Genomic DNA, 27254 nt, shown 5'->3' on the forward strand with positions numbered 1-27254 from the left:
TGCAGCAATCTGTGAAGGAAAATCTTCATATTAACTCTGGAAATAAAGTCACTACCATATTAGCTGAAATGACACTGCTTGTTGTTTGGAGATGTGAGGAGCAGCTCCATCTGGTAAAACAACAGACATGAAAACAACCAACGTGTGCTCAGATTAATATTTGAATTCTCTCTGTTGGTTGTGAACGTTTGTCCCGCTGCATGTGACAGACTACATTCCCTGTTCAGCACAGAAGAAGAACCAGCAGAGAGCAAAGAGATGCTCCCACAACACAACTCTGCTTCCTGTTTGAATAAAAGCCACAACAACCTGTGACCTAGAGCTAACACCTGGCGCACACACACAAAGTCTAACACGCATTATGTGTCTCTTGCACCTGCTATTGTAACAAAACAACACAACACAAACTCATCACTAGTACCATGTCAAAAACACACATCACCGTCACTGAGTATACCAATCCCTAATTGAAAGTTTACTCAATTTTAACGTTGTGTCCTGGTCCCGAGCACCTAAGAGTTAACAGCAAGACAAAGCTTCCCAAAATAGTCAAACTGGGCAGCACAATTACAGGCCGTAAACAGAGCCCACTGTCTGATCACCATGGCAAAGCAGACCAACGCCTAAGTGGCAAAATCTTAGATGAGCACAGCCATCCCGTAAATCACCTCTATCAGCTACTGCCCTCAGGGCAAATGTACAGAGTTCCCTGTGAAAAGAAAAACATCTATTAAAATCCCTGTTATTTGACTAATTTTTTGAAACACTCTTTCTCTAAACAGTAAGTGCAATAGTCACAACTGTTTTATGGGACATCACAACTCTATTGCATGTCTGCAAAAGGTCCTAACTCACCCAAAACACTTCATTCATGCTTTAAAACCTCGTTATTGTATCAGTAAACTGGACAGCAAAATTAAAAGTTGTTTTGTCATCATGTGAGCCAGACTGGTCAAAATGTTTAGGTGTTTTTTCACCACGACAGTCAACCCCGGAAATGTTTCTAATATAAAAAATCTGTTCTACTTTTTTGTACACTGACGACTTACTCTACTATACAAGAGTGTCTGTTTTGTCCAGCTAAATGTGTATCGCACAGAGCTTTTTACATTCCCATTTCAACAAAGATTACTGGGAAAAGTCAATACTGTAATAGCTACACAGAAAAAGGATATGCACATTTGTATGTAAACAGTAAATGTATTAATGTAGCAACGTGTTACATGTACTGTAAATAATAAATTCTTCTCTTATAATCTTTCATGTAAAGTCATAATACAGTGAACAACCATCCATGGCAAAAAAATAACAACAACCCTGCAACAATTAAAAAAACCTGCAGTAGTTCAGTTCAAACACAACAAACTATACCCCCTCGACATAGATATTTATGAAATATACATGCATGTTTGACAGATTTTGATAATTGAATGGATCATTTTTGCAAGTGACGGCTCAGACGATGAAAGATTGTTTAGAAGTTGTGAAGAGGAAAACAGTTTCACTGAGAATCAACTCATCAGTTTTGATCAGCAAGACGTTTGCAAGTGGTTATTGTACTTTTGTACTTGTGCCAAAAACACGTGCTATTCAATTGAATGAATGAGAAATTCAACAAATGAATTGTTTAGAGATTTTAACTCATTGTTTTGAGCCAAAGCAAACAAGAAAACTGTAATCTGTTTTTGACGCCAGCCTGCTACCTCAGTATGGAGCATGTTTTAATCTAACCTTGATTCAGTCCTCACCATGCACGCTCCTTTTAATGTAGCTTCTATTGGTGTATTGTGCTTTTATGTAAATGTGTTGTAATGTGTCCTGTCTGAATGTAATATGTTAACAGCAGTTTTTCAACCAAAGACAAGTTTCTGCCTTTTGTAAGCAAAAAGCAGACAAAGTATCTTCTATTTCTAGTCTATGACTATCAAGTCCTCCATGCTTTCCAGCTTATAAAGCACCTTACAGCGCCCCCTGGTGGGCACCAATACAAACCACAGCATTTACTTCATAACAATTTCAATATTATCTTTATTAGACGTCCTCTTTTATACACATATACATATGCATACAAATATACATATTACATGTCCATATACAAATACAAACTCCATAAATATGCACCATCTTATCTGGATATTATTGGTCAAAATCTCACGTACAGTAGAGTATCTTTCTGGTGTTAGCATAGAACAGTTAATGCATTCCAGTAATGCAAAAGGGAGGAGGACATCATGAGCATGTGGTTACAGGAGGAGATCATGTCATCGAACATAGAGAATATGAGCATTTATATGTAGAGTTCAGACTTTGCATTGTTGAGACGACACATCGGGGGTGTATATAGACCAGAGCACTTGATTCAGAGAGACAGAAACATCCACATGTTTTGTTTTTTGTGAACAAGAAATTCAAGTTCATGGATGAACTTGAGGAACGGAGTGTGTTGATACTGTATGTAGACATCCTCGTCATCCTGGTCCAGCTTTGAAGGTGACTGATGATTGGTTGAATGGCAGTTGCTCTGGGTTTGCACCGTTGGAAGTAGTTATGCATGCATGTAACAGTGTTTGTGCGTAACTTTGAGGTCAGTCAGAGCCAGATCTCCTCGCTGCTTGTGCTGTTCACCTTATAGATGTAGCCCACCATCGGATATCTGGCAAAACCTGGGAACCATCGCATTCAAAGGGAACACAGAAAAAGTAAAACACTCGCTGCTGTTCCTCCACACGGAATATGAAGTATAAATAATGAAACAATGCAACCGTATCGGAGAGCATTTGCCTGACCTCTGGCGGCGTAGGCTAAAGACAGATCTTCCTCCTCCTCTTCCTTCTTCTCTCCCACACTGTTCTGCACGGCGGCCTCTCGGGCTACAAGGAGTGATGCAAGAAGGACGGAGGACACAGCGGAATACAAGAGAGATGTTGACTATGGATGAGTGTGAAGGGAGAGTTTTTGGGAAATACACTCCCAAGGGGAGACACCCCAGGTGAATAGGGTACAAGTTTTAACTAATATATATCACCATGAAACTCGCCCCCAGTTGATTATTTACATTAAGGCAATTATTTTATTGTATTACAAGTTTTCTGAAATTTTACGTTTAAATATGCAAATGAGGCATTATATGCATATATTTACAGAGCAGAAATCTGAACATGGATAAAACCAGGTTAAACATTCTTGTTTCATTTTGTTGACATATTAAATTAAAAGGTTTTTACACAGGGAATATTTGATATCTCTCCATAAATCTGAAAATACTGTCAACAGCCATTAAAAAAAAATCCACTTTTGCCATGTTTTTAGGAAACATCAAATCCCCCAGTAGGGGGAGCATCTTCCCCCATGACCCGGCGTTACAAGATTTTGCATTTAGTATTAACAAAGCTGTTATGTTATGATTTAATTACCCTATAAATGTGTTTACTTGAGCATACTTCTTGTGTACATATTATATTGATTCAAATTATATAAATATACGTTGTTCTTAAAGGGCCAGTGCGTAAAGTGTGTATGTTTAGGGGGATTTATTGGCAGAAATGCAATATAATATTAATAAGTATGTTTTCTTTAGTGTATAATCACCTGATAATAAGAGTTGCTGTGTTTTTGTTACCTTAGAATGAGCCGTTTATATCTACATAGGGAGCGGTTCATCTTCACGGAGTCCGCCTTGTTGCCCCGCCATGTTTCTACAGTAGCCTAGAACGGCTTGGGCCGGAGTCAATAACGTCTCTCCAGACGCCGCCGCTCTCTATTTCTTGCTTCACCACTCATTTCCCACATACACACACACACTCTAAGCACTGGCTCTGCTCCAGATGACCTACGCTACTCTTACAACAACTGGCTCTAGAGATGGCCATTCGTGTTTTCGTGTCGGCCACCGTAGCTCTCCAACACGCTTGACACACGGGAGAAGCTTCAGTTGGCTGAAATCTGCAACCTTACCGCTAGATATTGGCAGATCCTACACACTGCTCCTTTAAGGGGATGTCTTACTCCAGTTTACCCCCAAATGCAGACACTAAATTTCTCTTAGCATGTACTGTACTCGGCCAATGTCTGCCCTCCCTTACTGCACAGCTCTACACATCTGTACGGGTGTATGAGATGAGAGTGCTTCATAAATTGGTACCTTTTCTCAGAGTGTTGAGGTCGTTGAGCTGCATGTTGGATGGCACAGACATGTTGTCTCTGGGGATGTAGGTCTTATCAGCTTTCTCTGTCTTTAGATTGGCTGAGTCGCTGTAAAGGAAATTTACAGAGGAGAGATATCCAACTTGGATTAGACTTGCTATTGGTCAGCAGGATGGACATCAAATATTCATAAGAGCACAAAAACGCTTTCCTCAGTGTTTTGCTTCCAATCCACTAATGATGCTGAGATGGAATTTATTTGATAAGATGAACTTAAAATTTCACCCAACAGGTTCAGACCTGCACTTATTTCACCTTTTTCTTCTTGGAAGCAAGTCAAAATATGGCAGACAACATATCCGGTAACAAGACAATAACAGCTGACGTATAATGGAAGCTTTAGCCTACCTCAGGGATAAAGAGATACAGTCTATAACATATCTATCTACTGTATTTCTATCCATCTTGTTGACTTGCTCTCCATTCTGATTCAAACAAATATCCACTGACAGAAGTCTGATTACTTTATTTACCTTTTCTTGGTCATCAGAATCTCCACTGGCTCGTCTGAAACACAATACAAGGAGATATATTATTCTGCTGACTGAGTGTTATACAGTATATACTACAATGCTACAGTCACACATTTTCCAGCTGAGTTGCTCACCACACGCACAAACACACTTTAGTCTCACCAAAGGACTTGGTCTTGTTTTTTTGCATGAGGCAGAGGACTATCAGACTGAGGATGAGGAGGGCCATGAAGGCCATGGCTCCCCCGGTCACTATTCCCAGCATGGGCACCTCCACACGAGACTGCAGGAACTCTGGAGAGAGCAGGAGAGGGAGAGAGTTAAAGGAGTAGTTTGACACTTTGGGAAGTATGCTTATCTCACGGACAGTTAGATGAGAAGATTGATGCCGCTCTGAATGGTGCATATGAAGCTAGCCGGGAGACCGTCACTGACCTGCCAGCGTGAGGTTGCTCTGCACCGTTCCCACACTGTTGCTGACGTTCATCGAGATGTTCCCTGATAGGCTACCCAGCGTGACCTTCAGCGTGTGATTGGTCAACCAGGGGTGGCTCCGCTTGTCCAGGATGAGGAAGTCGGAAGTGTTGGCTACCTGCTGGCCTGACTGGTCCACGAAGGTGATGGTGGCAGGCGGGTTGGACCGTACCAAGGCGAAGAGGACCAGGGAGAGACCGGGGTGTGAGGTTTCACTGTAGTGGGCGTTCAGCTTGAGGATCTCTGGCTGAACTGGGAGGAGAGGAACGACTTTATTCACGGTATCAACAGGAAATAGCTCTTACAATCCTGAAATATGTCACGCAGACTCACACTGGACGTTGAGTTTGACCGTGGCGTTGTAGCTCTCTCCCGTCCTGGGGTTCGACGCGACACACACCAGCTCCCGGTCCCACTTCCTGGCCCGCAGGGAGAAGGTGCTGTTGTGATTGGGCCCCGGTCTGATGACCTCAAGGTCTTTCAAATGTCCATGTTTGGGCGGCGGCTCTCTCTGCTGCTCTCCGTTCAGGTACCACGTCAGCAAGGGACGGGCGCGGGGATCCCAGCCGTCTGATTGGCAGTTGAACCAGTGTGTTATATTCTCCTGCAGCGTCACGGCCGCTCGGTGCCGTCCGTCAATTTTGGGAGCGGGCTCAGTTGCACCTGTGATTAGAGGATTAGTGTTGATGTGGATATAATTGAGAGGCGAGGCGCCATGGGAACTTATTTCGGAAAAATATGAACGGAAGTCAACGGAAGGAGACAAATATTTTTTTGATCCCGTATGAATTGCACCATGAATCACACATATGATGTTTGTCAATTTAAAAGATGTTGCAAGTCAAGAAAGTCACAGTTTTTTATAAAACTGTTGAAGTCTGTGAAAATACATAATTAGAAAGAATACACACACACAAGTTACGTAAGAGACGTCTCTCTCTCTGAAGCTACGATTCCTGTGTGTTTCAAAAACATATTTGTCTCTCGCTGTTTACTACCGTTCACATTTTTTCTGAAACGAGGTCCCATGAGGTCCACCGGAAGGGGAGGGACTTCACCTCTCTATACACTGACTACGGATGAGTACCTCATATAACCCCACTTCAAAACACTTACACTATCCCTTTAAGATGGATGATGTGCAATAACCTTGAGGTCATTTTTTGGTTAAATTCCAAGCAAGAGGAACAGGTGATGAAGGTTACAGGTGCAGTGTGCCTTCCTTACCTGCCCAGGATAAGGCCAGTGTGTGAAGGAACACGACGGCAGAGCCCGACGCCCACCTTCTCAGACACGCACACTCCATACTGGCCCAACGGAGCAGCGCACACGCATACACATCTACCTGCTTGGAGGAGAAATGACATGTCCATAATGAGGTTCAATGGGTTATCCTGAGGGGGGAGCACCAGCAGAAATCACAGAGAAAAATATCTCAAAGGATAAAACTATCTACACAGCTCAGTTCCACTGGGTGTACATGAGGATTTTGGGTTTGTGATTCTGGTGAATTCACCCTTTAAAAGACACACAGATTCATGTTGGGTGAGACTGAGATGCAAGACAAAAACACAGCAACACAAGACATGCCTCACTTTTCAATAATTCACTGCCTGGTTAGCTCTGATTTTGCAGACTTACTGTACCCCATCACTACAATGCAAAAACACTCACAGGCCGGCTTGGATCGAAGGTGATTGTGCACATACACACAGTGAGTGCGGGGAATGAGTAATGCATAGTGCTTGCTTGCAATCTGGGTCATGTGATATGTGTGAGCACCTCGGACGAAAAGCAGGAACTGAGCCGTCAAGGAAAACACTCATAAATCCCACACATACGGAGACGATCAAGAACATTCTTGCACGCATGATAGAAGGTGTTAGAGCTCTTTGGGTGAGGATGCTGGGGGTTGCACTGACAAAACAAGGGGGCTATACATGACACTGTGGGTCTCCACTTTGTAAGGCTGCATGCAGGCATTTCAATGCAGATGTGTGCACTGAAATGCAGAAAGAAAGCCGTCTACAACACACACACACACACACACAGAGACACAGTATTACCTCAGCCCTTTCTGCAGACGCTGTTGTGATTCAGCCTGCTGGAGCTCCATGGCAGCGGAGGTGTAGAGGAGGGAGAGTGAAGGATGGTGAAAACAGTGGAGAGGATGAGAGGCAGCCCTCCCTGACTCAGTTGCTTTCCCATCTGCGTACACTCTCACACACACACACACACTCTGCAGGGTACAGCAGCTCCAGTAGCAACGTTTACTAGCTGGCTGACGCAGGCAGTCAGGAGGAGAGAGTGGGAAGGGAGGAGGGGATGAGAGAGGGAGAGAAGGAAGGCAGGGAGAAAGGGAAAGCAGCAGAGGATGCAGAGAGAGAGAGAGGAGAGTGGGCACAGAGTCGTGAGGGACAAAAAAGAGCTGATGTGGGAGAGGATACACAGGCTAGAAGACAAGAGTGTGCAAAAACATCAATCTTTAACGATCCACTACATGGACTTGTGGTGGATGAAGGAGAGTAAACTGTCAGCTCAGAGGGGGTAAACCGATCTCTTCCTGTCACCAGGCATGTTAAAGTAACCCTTGATACACAAACATGGCTCACAGTGTCTGAGCTCAATTACTTCAGACTGAAGAGCCTCTGCAGTGCAGCTCTACAGACCTGAGCAGCGGCATGCAGAGCACTGCAGCCAAAAAAGGCAGACAAAAGAAACAAGCTCATGTAATAATATGTCCAGTGCTAATGTCAAAATTCAAGCTTAAATCACTCTCCAGGAAATACTGTCACTTTTAGTTGAAAACTCTGTCCTGAAGTGCCTTGAAAACAAGCCAAAAAGCAATGTCTGGCAAATACTGTATTTCCTTGTTCCTGTTACTTCAATCAACCGTGGAACAAGGTCAACAGAAGGTTAGGCTTCATGATTGATGATACAAGTTAACACACTTTGAACCCATCCCTACATGTAAACAGATACTTGTAACATACTGCTGACAGGACAGGTTGGTGATAGACACAAACAGGTAACTCCTGCTGCATTTAAGCAAAGAAAACCCACTCACCTTTCAGTGACACAATGGATGAAACTCCTGCAAAGAATGTGCAAACACTGTGGAGCAAAGCGTTCCCGCAAACATTCAGGTTTAAAGGACAGTTTTTCAGCCACTGGTTTCCATTTAATTCTGTACTGCTATAAACACCAAGTTGCGGTGATGGGAAATGGGGAAATTATTTGCTTCTCCAAAGATTTAGAACTACTTTCTATCAATTTTCCGTCAGATGGAGGAATAAAAACGTTCATCATCACATCGCAACTACAGCTGGACAATAAATCGTCCAGGCAGATATCAGCTTATTGCAGATATACTGATATCAGCATATTAGCCGATAAGTAATAGGAAGTTGCAGTACAAAAATGCCAAAGTTGGTTTGCGGTAATTCAGTATCTGTGTGGTCCAATACCTATATACTATTATACTATTTAAGAAAAGATTTAGTATTTTCCAATATCATAATATGTCAAATGCAATATGCCTACAATACCAGGATGTTCTACTACATCCTGTCTCATTTTGCAGTCTGCAAGCCAGCACGCTTTTCTGGCTATTCTGACCCACAATCCTCTGCGCAGCAGAAATATGAGCAAGAGGATCAAAGTTCAAGATGCAATGTCAATGATAAAGAGGCATGTCTCAATTGTATGAATACTGCATGCAACAGTGTGGACTTTGTAAGGGCAGCTGCAGTACGTATTAAAAGTAAAAAGAAAAAAGTATGCGATTTGGAACGTAACCGACATTAAGTGTCACCGTGACCATTAGATAGTTCGTCCACTAGAGAGCACTGTCAAATGTTCCACTTGTTTAAATAAACAAATATCAGGGATCTGCATCAAGATTGTTTATATTATGCGCTGTATATAAATCATGTTTCCCATTAATATATTTATGGTATTGTGTCTATTTGAGTGTTAACTTTGCAAATCAATGTGCACTGACAACTACATCATCACGGAGTGACAAGTTGAGTAATCGATTAGTCAATCGACAGAAACCATTTTGTTCATTAATAATTTTTCAAGCAAAAAACATTTCCCGGTTCCAGCTTCTCAACTGGGAGGATTTGCTGCATTTCTTTGTCTTATAAGATAGTAAACCGAGTATCTTTGGGAATTCGACGGTTGGAAAAAAAACGTCTCTTCAAAAGATATTTGAAGATGCCTCCTTGTGCTTCGGGAAATCATTTTTGTTTGAATTTTCAAACATTTTATAGAGCAAACGATGAATCATGTTAATTGTGATAGCCTAACATGAACTAAATCAATGGCTGCCTGGAAGGTGGGAAAAACTGATGTAAAATGTTAAAATTGAAAATGACTTGTAGGCTAAAACGTGGCATTATCCTTTAATATGGTGACGGTCTAATTATTTTGAAACTGCACTATAAGCATTTACAATGCTCCATCATGACTCCTGCAGCAGGTAACACAAAGACACACAAGTCATGACCTTTTTAAATTATTTCTTTATTTATATATATTTATTTATTCATCTCAGTTTGGTTGATATTCTTTTTTTAATCATTGTTGTTGCACTTTAGTATTTTTGTACTCAACAGAAATGAACATAAAAACAAAAAAAAAGGACAAAATGAACCGATAGAAAACAAAATGAACCTAAGAAACAGGAGTAGAGCAGAGCTGGCGCGCCGAGCAGGGAGGCTGGGATGGAGAGAGAAAAGACGGAGGGGAGGGGTGGAAGAGTTAAGATAGAAAGAAAAAGGAGAAGGGTCAGTTTGATCAAGCGGAAGACGATGTGTGTGCAGCGTTACCTCAGTCATCTGCAGTGCTTTCCATTCACTCCAGCTGTCCCTTCCTGTGTGCCTCTGCTCTTTCCCTCCTCAACACAGATCTGAAACAACAGCTCTGGTCACAATGTTAGACAACGTGGAGCCTCTGGTCTTAATTTTAGAGTTTCTATCCTGCCGTGGGGACGAGAGACATGCAATGTCTTCCATTCCAGACGTTTCCTCTACCAACACCCGCCATTCTTTCTCTTCCAGATCTCACCTTTGGCTTGGTGTAAACAATGAAAGAAAACAGGAGGGCAGATCTGAAAGAGGAACGAATGAGAGCTGGAGGGAGATGGAATGAAAACAAGCTTCTTCTGCCCATCGAGAGACATTGACTCAGTTCGGGAAGAAATTAGGGCTGTCAAAGTCAAAGTTAACACGACAATAACGCGTTAACGCAAATTTGTTTTAACGCCACTAATTTCTTAAACGCATTAATGCAACTTTTGATTTTTAGGTTGTACTGTGCTCAGTTTTAAAGTTAAAGTGAACCAACCATGTCATACTAGCTTTTCGTGAAGGAGGCTAAAATTACGCTCCAAACTTGCACTAAATTTTGGCGAGGAAAAACTGGCATGGCCATTTTCAAAGGGGTCCCTTGACCTCTGACCTCAACATATGTGAATGAAAATGGGTTCTATGGGTACCCACGAGTCTCTCCTTTACAGACATGCCCACTCTATGATAATCACATGCAGTTTTGGGGCACGTCATAGTCAAGTCAGCACGCTGACAGCTGTTGTTGCCTGTTGGGCTGCAGTTTGCCATGTTATGATTTGAGCATATTTTTATGCTAAATGCAGTACCTGTGAGGGTTTATGGACAATATTTGTCATTGTTTTGTGTTGTTAATTAATTTCCAATAATAAATATATACATACATTTGCATAAAGCAGCATATTTGTCCACTTATATGTTGATAAGAGTATTAAATACTTGACGAATCTCCCTTTAAGGTACATTTTGAACAGATAAAAAATGTGCGATTAAATATTGTAATCGATTGACAGCCCTAGATCCTAATCCATCCTTCTTCCCTGTTAACTCCTCTCATTTTAGGGATTATGATTTACCGCTGAAGCTAATCCACTGTTCTCCGAAGGAGAGCAAATGTTGGTAAACAGGAAGTGACACGGTGCGAATGGAGAGCAAAGGCGCTGCATGACATCATCTCCAGCTTTCATGATGTATATATAGCATATTAAAAGTCAACCGTGCAGCCAGGTATTGTGAAATCTGGCCAGTATGAATACATACAAGTGGAGCTTTATTCTTTTGCACCACAGTCTCTTGCTGGCCCGGGGGTATTGTATATGGGAGGATAAATAGAGGTCAAACAATAAAATTAATAAAACAAAAACAAAGGGAGGTTCAATCTTCTGCTGTGGTCCCCAGTGTGCTGTAGCCTCCATCTGGCTGTGCTTGACTCAGCTTAGGGCACAGGCCTTGGTAGATATGTTTAAGGTGGGCACACCCTGCCCGCCGCTCTGGCCACAACCTTGTATTCCTCTGCTGTGAAAGTCCAATTCAAGCCGCTCCTTCCTACGGTCACCTCCTGAAATGTTTCCCTTTTATGGTTTGGAGGTGTGTCCAGGTGTATCCAACCACAACTAGATCCATTAACTGTTCATGAAACGCCTCCTGCGATCTTCCCATCCAGGCTTGGGAGGGGCAAAGCGAGGCCGAAACCAAAAAGAGGGTAGACAGGGGTCGAGTAATAGTAGTTTCCTCCTTGGTCGCCACAGTAACAAGGTTAGCCTGGGAGGAAGGGGCGTCGTCCGTAAGGCGTCGTCCGATCAGAAGCCGATAAAAGATGGTGGGAGGATCACAGCAGAAAGAGAAGTGGGTTTGTCCGTCTCCACACTTGGGATGTTCAGGATGATATGTCAGCTATATTACAAGTTATTCCCTTGTTTTTTTTTATTTTGTTGTGTCTTTTTGTTTTTTAGAGCGTGAAGTCTCTGTAGCACCCGAACCAACCCGGACAAAGACCAAAGCCTGACCCTGTATAGCCTGCCACAACTACCCCATTAACAGAAAACAGGCCCAACATCAACAAGAATGACAGTCACAACAACATCGATTGAAATGATAACACAAAATAATTACTCTCCTCTTATTCAAGTGTCTCGATATAATAATAATATTAAAACAAATAAGAACAATCTTTTTTTCACGACACAGAAAGAGCACTGTCTCTCTTCTCTCTGTCCTCTTTTGGCTAGAAATCTCAAGATTCATAAAACAAAAAAACAAAAAAAAAAGAAGACATCCAAAAGTACAAATGATAAACAATACCGATATAAAAAAAAGCCTCCCCAACAACATCTAAAAACAAAAAAAAGGTGACAAAAAAAAGAAAGGATTTGATACAGAAATTGCAATAGCGTTCTATACATGGCATCACTGTACAAGGAAAGGAGCTGGTAAAACTACCCACAATGCAATACACTGTCACTGACATGGGAAAGGAGGAAGGAGCAAAGAGCTAACCCGAGGTGGGGGGAAGTTGGAGGAAGGGAGGGCGGGTTTGAAAAGCGGGTAACAGCATGACAGAGAGCGAGGAACTGCGAGGAGGAAACAGACAGAGAGAGGATAGCTTGAACCGAAAGTGCAGAATTACTTAAGTAATCAAAGAACAATGTTGTCTTCCTTGCAACACAGAACTGTTTTCCTTTAATAATAATAATAATATTCATTATAATAAAACCTCTTTTACGGAAAACAGTAACAACAATAAGAGTAACAATATTGACCATAATGTCTACATGGACATTAGCCGTAAAATAAAAAAAAAAAAGAAAAGGAAAATGAATGCTAGAACAAGAAAAAAAACAATGAGAGAGCTGGTTTGTCCTGTGCGATGTCACTGAGCTCCATCTTTGGAGAGAGCGGTTTTGTTGGAGCCTGACCCAAAACACCCGCCGCCCGGCCAAAAAAGGGGCCGCCGCCGCTGAGATTTCAGCCCGCTCCGGAATGATCTGCTGCAGGGGGACAGCAGGAGGGAGAGGGGTGGGGGAGGAGATGGAGGAGCAGACTGAACCTCGTAGACACCTTTCCCCTCCGCTCACCTCTTCTTCTCAGTCATGCACACACACACACTCACACCTAATGTGAATACTTTGGGTTTGTGGCAGCAGTGTGTATGTTTCTTTGTGTTATTGGACTCTTGCGACTATGACTGTATCAATGCGTTGGCCAATGAGGCACATAATGAAGTATGCCAACAGTTAACAGAAGACGAAGGGTGAAAGGGTTGAGGGGTGGGGTCGGGGGGGAATTAGGTCAGGGCAGCAGGTGAGGGGGGTCGAGTCGAAAGAGGGAGGAGTGGAACCCCAATCTACCCACGATGAGGGAGGTGAAAAGAGGAGACAACCGGCGGCGATGAATGCTGGATGTCTGTGCAGAAAAATGCTGGCACTTTGACCTTTGATTCCCGAGGCCCCGCCTGTGACCCCCACCCCTCTAATGTCTACACCCACCCACACTCCCCCTCTCTTTGCGCAGACTGCCCTCCCAAAGGGATAGTTGGAGACAGACAGATGGACGTAGAGCGCCCCCGTTTGGGCAGAGAACGGTGGTTTGGCGTGATGCTGCTCAACTCAAGTCAACACAACTCAGGATGGCTGATATGGACCGCTGTACACAGGATACTAAAGGGAGACAGAAGGAAAGAGGAAACAGTTCATATTTGGATCGCTATAAGCAGATGATTATTATCTAACTGACATCATTTTAGACCAAAGACTAAATGGAAAACAAAAACATTTACTATTATCTCACTGCAGGGTGTCTTTAAAGTGCACAGTATTAACAAGGATGTTTGCTAATCTGGATTGGACTGGACCATCCGGACTGGACCATCCACCTTTAAAGGGCCGCTCCACCGGCTTTACACCTGAATATCTGTTTACTTGTCAGAGGGAGTATTACTCTGCCTTTGAAAACAGCTTTCCAATGTTGGGGTTATCTTGCTTCTGCTTGGAGACTACACATTTTTAACAGAAGGCCTGTGCTACAAACTGTTTGGTGTGGAGTTGTAAAAATATGGAAATAAACCAGGCAGGGAGCGTCTAATGAAAAACGCAGTTGAGTTGCATAGTGGAAAATGCAAGATCAGGACTTTGACCTGTATCGGAGACTAATGTTCAGGAGCAACTTAGTCAAGTTCCTGTCAAAAACTACATCCCCGAGGACAAAGAAACATTTAAAAATCATCAACTGGTTTAGTACAAAGCTCCAAAATTTCACTCATAGTAAAGTCAATCATAAAGACTATGAAAACACGATGAAAGAGAGTAATAGTAAGTACCTGTGCTAGACCCCAGCCTGCTCCATGCTGTACTGCAGGTCGGGGGGCTTGTAGCTGAGGAGCATGTCACTGGTGCAGGAGGAGGGGTAGCAGGCTGCCGCATGGTGCTCCCCTTCCACATCACACTCTGCGTGAGGAAACACACATATCTTTGACTGATATGGACAAAGAAAATACCCCGCCCAATGTTTCAGGTGTATCTTAAAGTAGATGAATGCATTTTCTCCTACTGACCCGACTCTTCCCGCTGGTGCAGCTGCTGGCTTCCTGTCAGTGACGTCTGGCTGAGAATGTCCGACATGCGAGCGGAGCTTAATGCCTTCCCGGCCAACAGGCTCATCCCCGACATGGGCTCTGCCTGATCCTGGACAGAGAATGAACAACCGTTTTAGAAACAGAAAAAAAACACTACTGATACTTAATGAGCAGCTTCTAGCAGCTACAATGAGTTTTTGTTTGGATGATTGGGTATGCGCCCAAAGAACATCTAAATGAATATGAGCTCTAGACTCATTCAGTCATGCATTGCTTTCTGCCTTCAGCTGTCATCCTACTAAACAGGCTCTCTCCAGCAAGATGAGCTGATGCATCATACTCTCCAATACAAACCCAGCCAATATTAACATGCCATACAAATGTGAGATTGTTCCTGCCATCCATTTTGCACAGTATCACACTGATAGAACATTTAAAATCACAGTTACATTAGTGAATGCTGCAGGCTTAACTACAGCTAATACCAAAATGTGATTGATCAGTTTCACTCACATAGGCATCGTCACAGGTCTGGATGGTGTGGTGGCGCTGTAGCTGTCCACGGGACCTATAGGCGTCACCCTGGGGACCTCGTGAATAGCCCACACCATTATGATCGGGCACCTCCATGGCCTGCCCTTGGGGCCTGCATTCCGCATGCTCAGATTCTGACGGAAAAGATGACGACAATGAATAGTGTGTTAGAATTTTTCCAAGAAAAGTAATAAACTCTGTCTGAGTCTGAGTCCACCCACTGCATAAATTTGAAAAAAGTGGGCAAGGGGCTGAGCGATGAAACCACGCCTACTTCCGTATGACGAAAGCCTCAACAAATATGACACCGCTCGCTACAGTAGCTTAGAAAATAGAGTGCTGCAGGAATGAGTCTTAAAACCCTAAAATTAGTTAGCATTTTAGCACGACGATTCCCTCGTCTGGAGGTCAATGGGTTCTGTCTATTTTGATAATTGATTAAATCAGTTTGAGTAATTTTTTAAGAAAAAAAAAGTCTGAATTCTCTGATCTCAGCTTCTTAAATGTGAATATTTTCTGGTATCTTTACTCCTCTGTGACAGTAAACTGAATATCTTTGAGTTGTGGACAAAACAAGACATTCGAGGACGTCATCTTGAGCTTTGGGAAACACTGATTCAACCATTTCCTGAGATTTTATAGACCAAACAACTAATCGATTAATCGAGTAAATAATCAACAGATTAATCAACGATAAAATAATCATTAGTTGCAGCCCTAGAGTTTTATAACAGCTACGTAAACAGGTCTTACCTCTAGTTGCTGGAGCATTCCTTATGAAGCCACCATGCCTGTGTGTAGGGGAGTTGTAGGGCGGGGTGCCTCCTCGGGGAGGCCCGAGGCAGTCATGACCTTCTCCTGCCTTGGCCAGCAGGCCCTCGTGTGGGTGGTGGTAGCCAGTCGGCGCCTCATCCTCCTCCATGCTCTCCGAGTGAGGTAAGCTGGGGCAAGGTGCCTGGGCCGGATGCTGCTGCTGCTGCGGCTGGACATCCGGGGGTCGAATCTGGAGGAGGTGGTGGTAGTGTTGGCCTCCGGCGGCACCCTGCGGCGCCGGCGGCTCCAAGTTCTCACCCTGGCTCAGCTGGCGAAGAAGCAGCATCTCTCCATACTCTTGGGGCGCACCACTGGGTTGTGTTGGGGTTGCTGGGCCCGGCCGGGGGCTCTGCCTCTTCAACAAGGCAGCCAGGTCTTGAACCGGCAGCCTGGGGTCGGTGTGGCCTGTTAAAGAGTGGCGAGGGGACAGGAGGCCCTGCAGGGTGGGAGTGACGTGCTGTTGTGGGCGGTAGTCCAAAGGAGTTGGGGAGAGCAGGGCCTGCTGTAGTGTAGAGGGGGTGCCGTAGCTGCTGGTCCCGACAGCCCCGCTCTGGTAATCCTCCAGGCCGGGGACTATGAGGGAGGTTCCCTGCAGGTAGTGGCTGTAGGCGGCGCCCCGGGCGGCGGCGTCGCCAGAGAAGAGGTGGGGATTGAACTGAGTCTGGTCATAGGCCGATGTGAAGCGGCCAAGGCTGCGACTGGATAAAAGGAAGGGAATGCAGACGATAATTAGCTGCCTGTTGTCACATCAACATGCTCCCAAATCCTCTTCAAACACTGCAAATAGTGATGTATTTGCTTTTAGCTTTCAAGAAGGCCTTCATTAAATCACCACACAGACAGCCTAGCAAACACTCAAGTCCAGGTTCCAGTATTCACTGAGAGACGTAAAAACAGTGTGTATTTGAAGATTGATACACATTCTTTCAGTGAAGGTGGTACTGGTTACAGCTGGGGACAGTTTATGGGGTCACAGGATGACTGGTCTCCTACATTAACTGTTCTTCTACATACTGTAAACTTCCAAAACACTCACATCCAATCACTCACCCAGCTACACTGAGATTTGTTGAGGATGTCGTCTCAGCAAAGTCGACGGGGGATTTACATACATTTTCAATACTGGTAACAAATAATGTCCTCAAAGTCTGCCCTCTCACACATAAACATCTCTGGCCTGACCAACAGTATTACCGTCTGAAGTTTCAAAACACAATTTGTAGAAAATCATGGCAGAAATGTAAAAGACAAACAAAAACAGTGAGAAACATACAACGATAAATACAACAAATAGCATGAAGGTGTCTGTTCAGAGGTGAGGTCATGGAGAGTAAAAATAAAAATAAAAAACAGAAGAAGACAGAAAGCGGTCGACGTGGTGACAGGATGGGTGGAGTCACCTGTGCGTCTCGGCGTTGTCTGCGCTCAGCTGCTTCCCGAGGACTCTGTGCCCTGGCGTGGACAAAAAGCCGCCCTGTCTCTGTGCTACACCTCCCAGCTCCAGGTCTTGAACCTGAATGGTCACCTGTACAGTCAATGTTAATTGTCATTATTATACAATAGATGTAACCATCAGCAGAGAGAAGATGTGATTGGCTCTCTGCAATCACCTGCTGTTGTTGAGGTACACCCTGTGCCAGTGGGACGGTGGGGCGAGCAGATGCTGCTTGTTGGTTGTTTGGTAGAGGGACTCGAGGAAGGCCTGTGGGAGGCGGGCTGCCACTCTGGCCCTGATACAGCGCTGGAGCACCGTGCTGGTACTGCACTTGTGACGGACCTCCTAGCAGAGGAGAGGAGAGGAGTCGTGAGAGCAAAATCTCCAAACTTACTGAAAGCTGGCATCATCATACACGTTTTCTTTGACCCACCAAAATCCCTCTGGCAATGAGAGTGAGCTTTTTAACAATTACATTTTCCCAAACAGAAAGTTCAACCTAGGGCTGCACAATTATGACCACTATTATTATTATGTCACCTATTAATAAAATCTGTCAGAAGATTATGATCAGAGGAAGATGGATCTATCCATTTCTAGCCTCCACATCCACATCAGTTACAAGGTAAAGAAGCATTCTAAACACTCTAGCAACAGTGTTACTAACCATGCCCTTGCATTATGCCTGCAGAGCCGGGCGGAGGGCTCTGGTCGGGCTGTCTGAAGAGGTGGTTGCTGGGATGTGTTGGCGGAGGGCTGGAGGGCTGGATACGCAACCTGAGGGAGGATGGGACAGAGTAGGAGAGGAGAAGAGAGAGATACAACCATGATGTAACACTTCAGTCGATAGCACTGCACCACAGTATCAAGTTCGTTGTTCACCGTTCAATAGCTGATGAGTAATACGTGTGTGTGTGTGTGTGTGTGTGTGTGTGTGTGTGTGTGTGTGTGTTTACCTCTGGAGCTGGTGGGTTAGGTGACTGGGCTGGCTCTCTCCATGGCCTAAAGACAGACCCTGCAGGTAAAGAGAAAATTAAATGTGACTCAAAGCTTCAATGTAACATGATTTGCTACGTGATTATGACCATGTGAGGCATGAAATGGTGTAAGTAATAAGGAGTGTGCGTGTCCCAAAAAAAAGGAATCAAGCTGAGGAGACAAATGAGGCCACAGTGCCGGATATCCAAGCCTCCGGTAAACCAAATCAATAGCACTTCCTGTGAAGCTTACATCTACGCTTTATAGATAACCGCGTAGTTCAATATAATGCATGCATAATGTAAAAGTTGCCATAAGCTTTCACAATGCAATGCAAGTATGATCACAATGCTTTGCAAGGTCAAGTAACATAGCTGTAAATGTTGCAAACGTCACGCCGCCGTCTGTAACCGCTGTTCCCAAAGAGTGTCGTTTTGGCTGGTAATGACATCTTTATTCGTCAGCTTCAAATACCTGGATTTGCTGGTGGCCGATGTGTTGCTCTTGCTGGTAGAGGATATGCTGTTGCTGGGTTTGCTCCAGGAATCGCTCATCCTGCTGGGCAGCGTACATTCTCTGGAGCTGCTCACACTCCTGTTGGAAACAGGGACATGGTCCCCAAATATTAAATTTCCATGTCAACAAGATGAAGTAATTTCAACGAAGGGTAATGTGTTGGATCAAAAAAGTGATCCAACAATAGCTGCAATTTAGTTTTTCTGAGCTCACCAGGGAATTCTGATTTATAAATAACAGAAGAGTCTTTTCAACCACAGGAACTTTCCCCTGGAACTAGGAACCTTTTGAGGAACTCACTGTGTTTTGACTGCAGGGACCAGGGTCTAAATTAAGATCAGGGGGCATTTTCTGGGGATGTTTAACCTCCGAAAAAGGCCCTTGTGGCGGGGGGGGAATATGCTCTGAAAGTACAGGAACTTTCGCTGGGGAGTTTGTAGGGATGACTGTCTCTGATTGCTAAAACACACAGCAGCCCCGGACTAAAATTACCGGGAACTTCTTGGTAGAAACGTGGCTAAAACCTTTCCTTGCCAGAGTAAAAAATTAACAGTAATTTATCAATTCATCAACAGCAAGTGGTAATATGTAACCTTGGTACACTATAGCGTATTACTCCAGTAATACAACAGTATTTGTATATCTCAGCACTAACCATCATATCTGCAACAGTTTCTATGCAAATTCTGCTTTGTGATCAATTAATTCATGGTGTTTAGTGTTCAGAGGCAACACTTTCATCTACTTTACATCTCCCAGTGGAAGTTTAACACCGTGTGTCATCTGGCTAACTGTTATCCTAACGCAAGTTGAATGGCGTGAACACAGGTGCACTCCTACAATTAAGCTAATGCTTTGTTTAATGATACTAATCACATTTAGTTAATAAAACTAACTGTGCTAAAAAATGATAAAGGCATATTTTTTTCACAGAATGCATGTCCAAACCAATTCCCTGCTACATGCGAGTGAGATGTGAAAACCTAATGTCAACATGCATGACGTACTCTGAGGTCATATAATCGTCCCTTCACTGTAAAATCTGCACACTGTTAGCAGTAGAAATTTCAATAAACATTTTATCTCATAAGGGGTCGTTTCCCTGCGTTAACCTCTCCTCTACCCATTTTAACTCCCTTAACGCTTGAGAGCGACGATAATCCCAGCACGTCAGTGCACGCCTAAAATGAAGCACCCACTGTGAACATGATGATTATCCTCCCAACCTACGCCTCCTACTGGGTGAGGTAATCCCATTGCAGTGTCACTGCGAATGATGTGATGTCTCGAGAAGCAGCTTGAGGTTTTCTCAGGTGAAAGACTAATTTAAACTCACTTTCGGAAACGCTGTATGCTGTGCGTCAAGATTACAGTAAGTCTAAACTGCGTCAGTGTTTAATAAGATTGGTTCAGCTAGTTTACACTTTGGACATCGCTTGATTACCAACAGCCAAAAAAAGGCAGGATAAAGATTAGTGAAGGGGAAACTATTTCATCTCCATCATGTTCTGTTAGCACTTTCACTTCCATTTTTTGTCAAGATCCCCAGACTAATTGAAGGTAAAAACAAACACCATGGGAAAAACAGAACATCCTCTTCTGTGACCATTGCCTTATGGCCCTGTTTCACCTCACACTTTGTTAACTGCTGATCTAATCTAAGCATACCATCACCATTTCGCTTACAGGATAAGACCTTATCCCTGATGCTAGGACCTTAGAGGATACTGAAGGGCCTGATCTGAATTCCAGGGCTGTGGTCTAATAGTCTTTTTTACTTAGGAAGGTTCCTAACTGAGTGAAATGACTTGGAAGTATTAAGTGGCAGCCATGATAAGAGCTGGTCGAATTCTCTAAATGCTAAGGAAAGGTGCCTCAAAGCTTCCTTTATTATCTCCATTAGCATAGGGAACACTAGACTATCCTTTATGAAAGGAAAGGAGATAATGTCGTCCCACAATTCCTTGCGGCAGCAACATTTAAAGCGACGCACCACTGCCGTCAATAACATCCGCTGACGCTGTTTAATTGTACATTACGGATACATTGAAAACATCCTTCTTCAGAGCGTGAAAAGGCTCCGTGCCGTATTTTGTCCTCCTTGATATTGAAATCTGATGTGCTACCCTATTAGATTTTTATGCTTATTGGACTTTGGATGTAGCACTCTACCGTGAATCCCATTGTTGAAGCGCAACCTCCTTTACCAAAACATAGGGTGTTATTTATTTAACAATTCAACCACAGCACAGGAGCAAACACAGTTAGTGAAAGATGAATAACGGCACTAGGCTTACTCAGATCAACACTGCAGTTCTTTTTTTAAATACTGCAACCAGAAATTAGCTGACGAAAAAAATTTTTAAACCATGATCATCAACTTCTTACACTTCTTCCTAACTGGACGCGATGCGAACGAGCGAACTTCAGACAATTTTTCCAATCATTCGCTAGGTTGCTCTGTGTTAGGAAGAGGTGTTACTGTAGCTTGGCTGTGTCTGTTTTGCACTGAAATGGTAGACGAGACCAGAGCAGAGGAGGGAGCATGAGGGGGCAGAATGCAACAGTCAGCCAATGAGACCCTAGTGAGTGACTGCTCTTACACCGCCTGCGGCATCGCTGAATTTACCTCCGCTCAAAAAAGCAGATCTGCAGTGCCAGGGAACTTATTCCCAAGAGAGTCAAAATTGCATCAGACTAGCTGCTATGATATCACTATTTCTGCACTTTTTTGCCTTGAGGGCCAACGTGTTTGGAAGCACTGAGCAGTCCTCCTTCTATGAGCAGTTGAAAAGGAAAAGTGGAGTAAAGACCAGAGGGGAATTTCAGTCATCTCAGCACCTGAAGTAGTAATTATTGAGTCGCTGGTATCGATCAATAACCCTATCAACTATCCACAGAAATGTTTCCTTATTTCCTCCTACAGATCCTGAGAATAAATAACTCAATGTATCTTTTCATAAACCTAAGCTAGCAAGAAAAACAAGCAGATGATACTCCTGGATATTGAGCAGGGTGATGTACCTGTTTGAGTTGCTTAATGAGGCTGCTGTTCTCTAGATGAGCCTTGAAGGCCTGGATGGTGGCGGCGCCGTCTGAGAACCGTCTGACGGGTGAGAAGCGCTCCATGGGGAGATGAAGGGTGTTACAGTCCTTATAGCTGGATCTGAGGAAAGGGGACCACAGGGAGCAGACACAAACATGTGTGTACACACACATACACACACATACATACAACATAACAGATAACACACACACACACACACACACACACACACACACACACATTCAGTCAGACAGACACAGAAACAGACACATGAGAAGCTTGAGCTTTTCAAAGCTGCACAAAATATTACAAGTTACAATATCTGACGTGATATATTGAGTGTAAAAAACATTAGGACCCCCAAATTCACAAAACTGATATGTCAAACGAATCCATCCAGCTATCCTTTAGGGCGCTTTCACAAGCAAACATTTAGTCCATTATAATAGAACTCTGGTGCGGTTTGTTTGGGCAGTTCTCAATGCAGTAATCGTACTCTGGTGAGGACCAAAGCAACCGGACCGAGACCGCTTGTGAGAGGTGGTCTCGGATCAAAACGCAGGCTGCCTGTGCGGCCATTTGTTGAGATAGACACAGGTAAACTACAAGTTAACATGAGTGGGAGAGGACTGACCTGGACTTCTGCGGAAGTCTGATGTTTGATTGACATCTAGGTCAATCATCTGGGTTAAAGTGAAAACACTTTGAGCGCAATATTTCAAAGTCTGCAATTCCCTCCCCTTCGCTTCTTTGTACACGCCCCTCAGTAAATTACTGTTTTTTATTTGGTCCGCTTAAATTTGTGCACTGTGAAACCGAATCAGGCTAAATAGAAAACAAACCAAAAGTATAAATTTCACTCTGATTTGGACGAGCCAAACGGACTTGTGAAAGTGCCCTAAAATGATTTCATCCATCCTGTCGATCATGATAGAGGAGGAAAGAGGTTATGGATGAAATTTAACTGTGCAAAATTGTCTACGAGTCAAGTGTTTGGAAGCTGGTCCTAATATTTTGAGAGTTAACTACATTTTACATCACTTTTAATCCCTTGACACATTGTCTCAGAGGTCACTGCACCTTATTAACAGCTGAAGTCAATGAGACTTTCAGGATAATATATGACACAGTTGATCATCAGTTAAAAAGGTAAGTTAAATTATATACATACCATTGTTAATGGAAGTTCTTCTAAGGGCAACACTGCGAATATAGGACATTATAGGAGGATTTTCTTCTACAAATAAGCTCCTTCCTAAGTACTGCACTAAGAAACATCTGCCATCAAAGGTAAATTGAGGAGATAAACTACTACTACTGTCATTGCATAGTAAAGAACACAAAAAAACTACTATGCATGCAGATGGCCAGCAGATCACAGCATCTGCATGACAAAAAGAATTCCATAAACAAAGATACAGCCTCTAGCTTTACACATCGATCGTAGCTCAACAAATTTGGCTCAAGACAAATTTTAGACAAACGGTTCTGCCTACCACTACATCCAAATACAAAGGTACACCTAAGATATCAAAAGGACTTTCTAAACTGAGTTGGAGGAAGATGATGCTTAAAGGCCCAGACACATCAAAACCGACAGAACAAGCTGCGACAAAATCCACCTGACGTCGCCCGTGTCTTGGCCAAAAGGTTGCACTCAAACACTCCGATTATGACGTACGCTCTGCGCCTGCGTGAGATGAAACAACTCTCCACACCAGCAGGCGCCAGTAGTTTGTATTCGTCAATCACAAAGAGAAACTGGAAGGAATGCGGATATACAAGCCGTTGTCATGATACGTACATGAAACAAAGCGGTGTTTACCGACCATGTTCACACCACTCTCACTCAACACTGCCCTTGTGATTCTACTCGCTTGCTTGCTTTCCTCACGTCCATTTCTCAAAGTGATTTCTCTCACCGACGAGCTCCGCCGCCGATTCAACATACTAAATCGGCCTGAAAAAATCAAACACGGGCAGACTAGAGCCAACAGTGCTTGATACACCACAAAAGCTAGGGTGACATACGCTCACCAAAAGCCCCAAACTGGCCGGCCGGCTTGGTGTGTCAGGGCCTTAAGGGGGACAACAGCTAGAAATGGACACAACACCAAAAACACGAAATTTAACCGCTACTGGAGGGAAAATACAGAGTTACTGATGCTAAATCTGAGCCGGTCACATACCTGCTCTTTCCATGTTTACGGGGGAAAAAAAGTTATTTAGAATCGTGGTTTACAGGTGATGTGGAGATACAGTATGTCTGTCATGTGCCACACCCTCCACCTCAAACACCACTATTGACAACAACATCCTTCTTCTTTAGAAGGTGCACCACCTTCATCTGGTGAGAGTACATCCTCACCAATGTGTGTGTGAGATCAGCTGTGTGTGTGCAAGTGAGTGTGTGTGAGAGAGAGAAAAAGACAGAGTTAGGCTTAATATGCCCCTCATTTAATGTGTGTGTGTATGTGTGTGTGTGTGTCTGTGCAGCTCGGAGCGGGTGTTTCCCCTCACCGATTGTGTGTGTCGAGGGCCCAGCCCCCCCTCTGGCGGGGGCCCTGGGACCGCTGTGACTCTGCCGAGGGCTCGCCATGCGATGTGCTCGTGAGCGCGTGCGTCGTGTGCCGCTTGGAGCGGTTCGCCAGGTACCTGGGCCGCAGGGAGGGGGGAGGACGGGGGTGAGGGTGGGAGACAGGAAGCAGCGCTGGTCAGCTCTCTGTCCTCATTGGCTAATGGAGACGGGGGGAAAGGCCCGCCCCTTCCCACCTCTGCCAATGGGTGCCATCATTCATATCATCTTAGCCAATCAGAAAAACATCAGATAAAATTACATAGATGGATGTTATAGCTTATGGGTATCCCACAACCCCCCAGCTTCCAATTTAAGGATTGGACTGGATGCCATTTTTTTTTAGATCATTGGTTTTGCAAGCTTCAGAGTTAGCAAAGCTGTGTGAGAAAGAGTGAGGAAAGTCCGAAGGACAATTTGGCACTTAACAGAAATGAAAGAGATAAAGAAGCTCTTGGCCAAAGAGTTTGAAAGATAGGAGGGCTGGATTTGGTGGCAGATTCAGTTTGGAACTGTGGCAGAAGGCACTTGCGCGATGGAGAAAGGAGGAGAGATGGGTGTAAGCACCACAGCAGAGTGGCCACCTCCCATGGGAAAAAGCAGAGCAGCCTAGAGGCACTCACTCCCAGCAACCCAGGACACCAGCGAAGTCTACAGGAGGTGCTGTCTGAAGAGGACCAGCTGGGAAACCCGAACCTGGACTTCTGAATCCAACATCACAACTCCATACACCAAACCTGTGCCTGTCCATCAACTGGCCTGATTTCAGCTCCTTATTTTGGACAATTTTACTGACTTCTTGCATTAGTACGTCTATTAACCTCCTCTGTGTTGTTCTAGTATTTGTTGTGTAAGCCCAGTTTTTTTTTTTTGTATTCAAAAAGTTATTCTGTTTACAGGATATAACACATCTCTCCTACTCTAAACTTTGCTGACAAGAAACATAATAGAGTGCTACAGGAATGAGTCCTAAAACCCGGAAATGAGCTGGCAGTTTAGCACTTACAGTTCCCTCGTCTGGAAGTCAATGGGTTTATTGAATGGGTTTATTGAATGGGTTTTTAGTTAGTTGCCTGAAATAAGGTCTGTGGTTAACACAAGCTGAAGAGATTGACGTTTTATTCTACAATATAAAATACGTCAGTAAATATCCCACTCGTGAACTGAATGACTTCAAAAAGGCGGTTGTTAACAAGTGGCTAAATGAGACTACTAAACGTCATCACGCCGACTCGTCCGCCTTTACAGCCTCGTTGCTTATACTCACGTTCATGCGACCGTGGTGTAGATTGTTTATAGTCTAACGTTTTTGTTAAGTGGTGTTCATTTGTGGAAATTATCTTACAGAATAAAACGTTTAAGTATCATAAACGTTTGTTTGCCACAGAGATTATTTCCTACATCAAAATCAAAATCATAAAACAAAATCCCATTAGCTTTTTGTCGAGGGAACCTGTGCGATTCTAACTTCCGGGTTGGCCTACAAAAAATGCGTCATCCCTGCACCACTCTATGTCCTGCATGTCACTAGCCTGATGTATTTTAGGCCTGTAAACTGTTTGTTTACATAGAAGGCAGTGATGCAAACCTGTATTTACTACAACTAGTAAATTATTCTTAATGATGAGAGATAAAGCCTCAAGAGAATAAATGTAAACTAATAATACAAACTGTTTATAAAATTACTATTAAGCTTCATACAGAACCCACCGACCTGTTGTCACAGGTTACGGGCCCTCCAGAGTATCCAGTTTAGACAGCACCCCTGTACAGTATACCCCTTCACCAAAAGCCGTCATGGAGGGTTACCTCTGTACTGCCTCTTGGTCTGGCTCTCCATCTGAACCCTCCTCATCCACCGGAGCTACCGCAGGGATAGGGTGCTGAGAGAGGCAAAGAGTTTACCAGTCAACACTCCTACACGTCATACGAGGGGAGAATATAGAAATTGCACACATATAGAAATCCAGATCCTCACCGGGCTGGCGACAAGCGGCGAGGGCCCCCGGGGCCTCTTGAGGAGTTGAGCGTGTAGTTGAATGTTGGCCCCACCGTCGGAAGCTCTTCGGCCAAGAGGCCCCATGCCGTTGAGCAGCTGCAGGGTAGGCGGCTGCAGCAACGACTGCTCCTGGAGGATCAGCAGACACACAGGAAGTATGATTGGATGGAAAAAATCAATAAAGCTGATATTTAGACCCTCCACATGCATGTTTCTGCAAATAACTGATGACTTCCAGAAGCCTTCTGATGCAAACTGAAAGACCCCTCGTCTAATCCAACCCAGCTGACTGTACCTTGTACTCCAGCTGCTGTGTGGGCTGCAAGATCTGCGTGGGCATGAGAGTGTGCATTTGGCCCATATTGGGGGCCAGTGTGGGGAAGGGGGGCTGGGGCACTGCACCACGAGGGAAACCTGGAGGCAGTTTCTGGAGGTCCTCCTGCATCTCCGTCCTGTGGTGGGAGAAGAGACAACGACATGAAGGAGTCAATGGCTGCATTAATATGCTAGAAACTGGCTCATATACTACTTTTATATGGGATAGATTATTTAAATGCATTCTTAAATAACCCACACTTCACTATCCCTGCCCAGTGGATTATTTAATAGGCTAAAACGAGCTAGCAACTATTACTTTACATTACATTAAAACTTGACTCAACTAGGGATGTCACAATACCAGATATTTAGTAGTTCATACCAATACCAGCGAATTCCCACTATTCTTTAGAGATCTGAATAAATACAGTTGTTAGAAGGAGGTATTTTCACAGCATTATAAAATA

The 27254-nt window shown here is 43.9% G+C and overlaps 2 protein-coding genes across 6 annotated transcripts in view; both read right to left on the bottom strand.

The window, feature by feature from the left end:
• Nucleotides 1–2010: 2010 nt before the first annotated feature.
• LOC119492014 (transmembrane protein 25) lies at nt 2011–8389 on the bottom strand. Of its 2 annotated transcripts, none has more exons than XM_037776317.1 (9): nt 7217–8389; nt 6378–6495; nt 5484–5813; nt 5112–5402; nt 4839–4970; nt 4677–4710; nt 4142–4251; nt 2787–2870; nt 2011–2663 (listed from the first exon to the last, which is right to left on the bottom strand). In XM_037776317.1, the coding sequence occupies exons 2-9, from the start codon at nt 6454–6456 to the stop codon at nt 2590–2592; spliced, it is 1134 nt and encodes a 377-aa protein (XP_037632245.1). In that variant the 5' UTR covers nt 6457–6495; nt 7217–8389; the 3' UTR covers nt 2011–2589. The 2 variants fall into 2 exon arrangements, with proteins under 2 accessions (XP_037632245.1, XP_037632244.1); XM_037776316.1 differs by having other exon boundaries at nt 6378–6498; nt 7217–7978.
• A 3075-nt stretch (nt 8390–11464) lies between these two features.
• Nucleotides 11465–27254, bottom strand: part of sik3 (SIK family kinase 3) — a 43361-nt gene continuing 27571 nt past the window's right edge. For 3 of the 4 annotated variants that reach the window (XM_037774860.1, XM_037774858.1, XM_037774857.1), the window contains 15 exons: nt 26765–26921; nt 26449–26598; nt 26280–26353; nt 24416–24550; nt 21874–22015; nt 18808–18927; nt 18312–18370; nt 18023–18132; nt 17531–17700; nt 17321–17445; nt 15861–16618; nt 15087–15241; nt 14553–14682; nt 14319–14445; nt 11465–13659 (listed from right to left, as the gene is read on the bottom strand). In XM_037774860.1, the coding sequence (XP_037630788.1) occupies nt 14324–14445; nt 14553–14682; nt 15087–15241; nt 15861–16618; nt 17321–17445; nt 17531–17700; nt 18023–18132; nt 18312–18370; nt 18808–18927; nt 21874–22015; nt 24416–24550; nt 26280–26353; nt 26449–26598; nt 26765–26921 (2407 nt within the window). In that variant the 3' untranslated portion in view covers nt 11465–13659; nt 14319–14323. The remainder of the gene's footprint in view (nt 13660–14318; nt 14446–14552; nt 14683–15086; nt 15242–15860; nt 16619–17320; nt 17446–17530; nt 17701–18022; nt 18133–18311; nt 18371–18807; nt 18928–21873; nt 22016–24415; nt 24551–26279; nt 26354–26448; nt 26599–26764; nt 26922–27254) is intronic. The other variant, XM_037774859.1, reaches the window with a different exon arrangement.

Source organism: Sebastes umbrosus, chromosome 7 (assembly GCF_015220745.1).
Source record: "Sebastes umbrosus isolate fSebUmb1 chromosome 7, fSebUmb1.pri, whole genome shotgun sequence".
Taxonomy (NCBI): Eukaryota; Metazoa; Chordata; class Actinopteri; order Perciformes; family Sebastidae; genus Sebastes; species Sebastes umbrosus.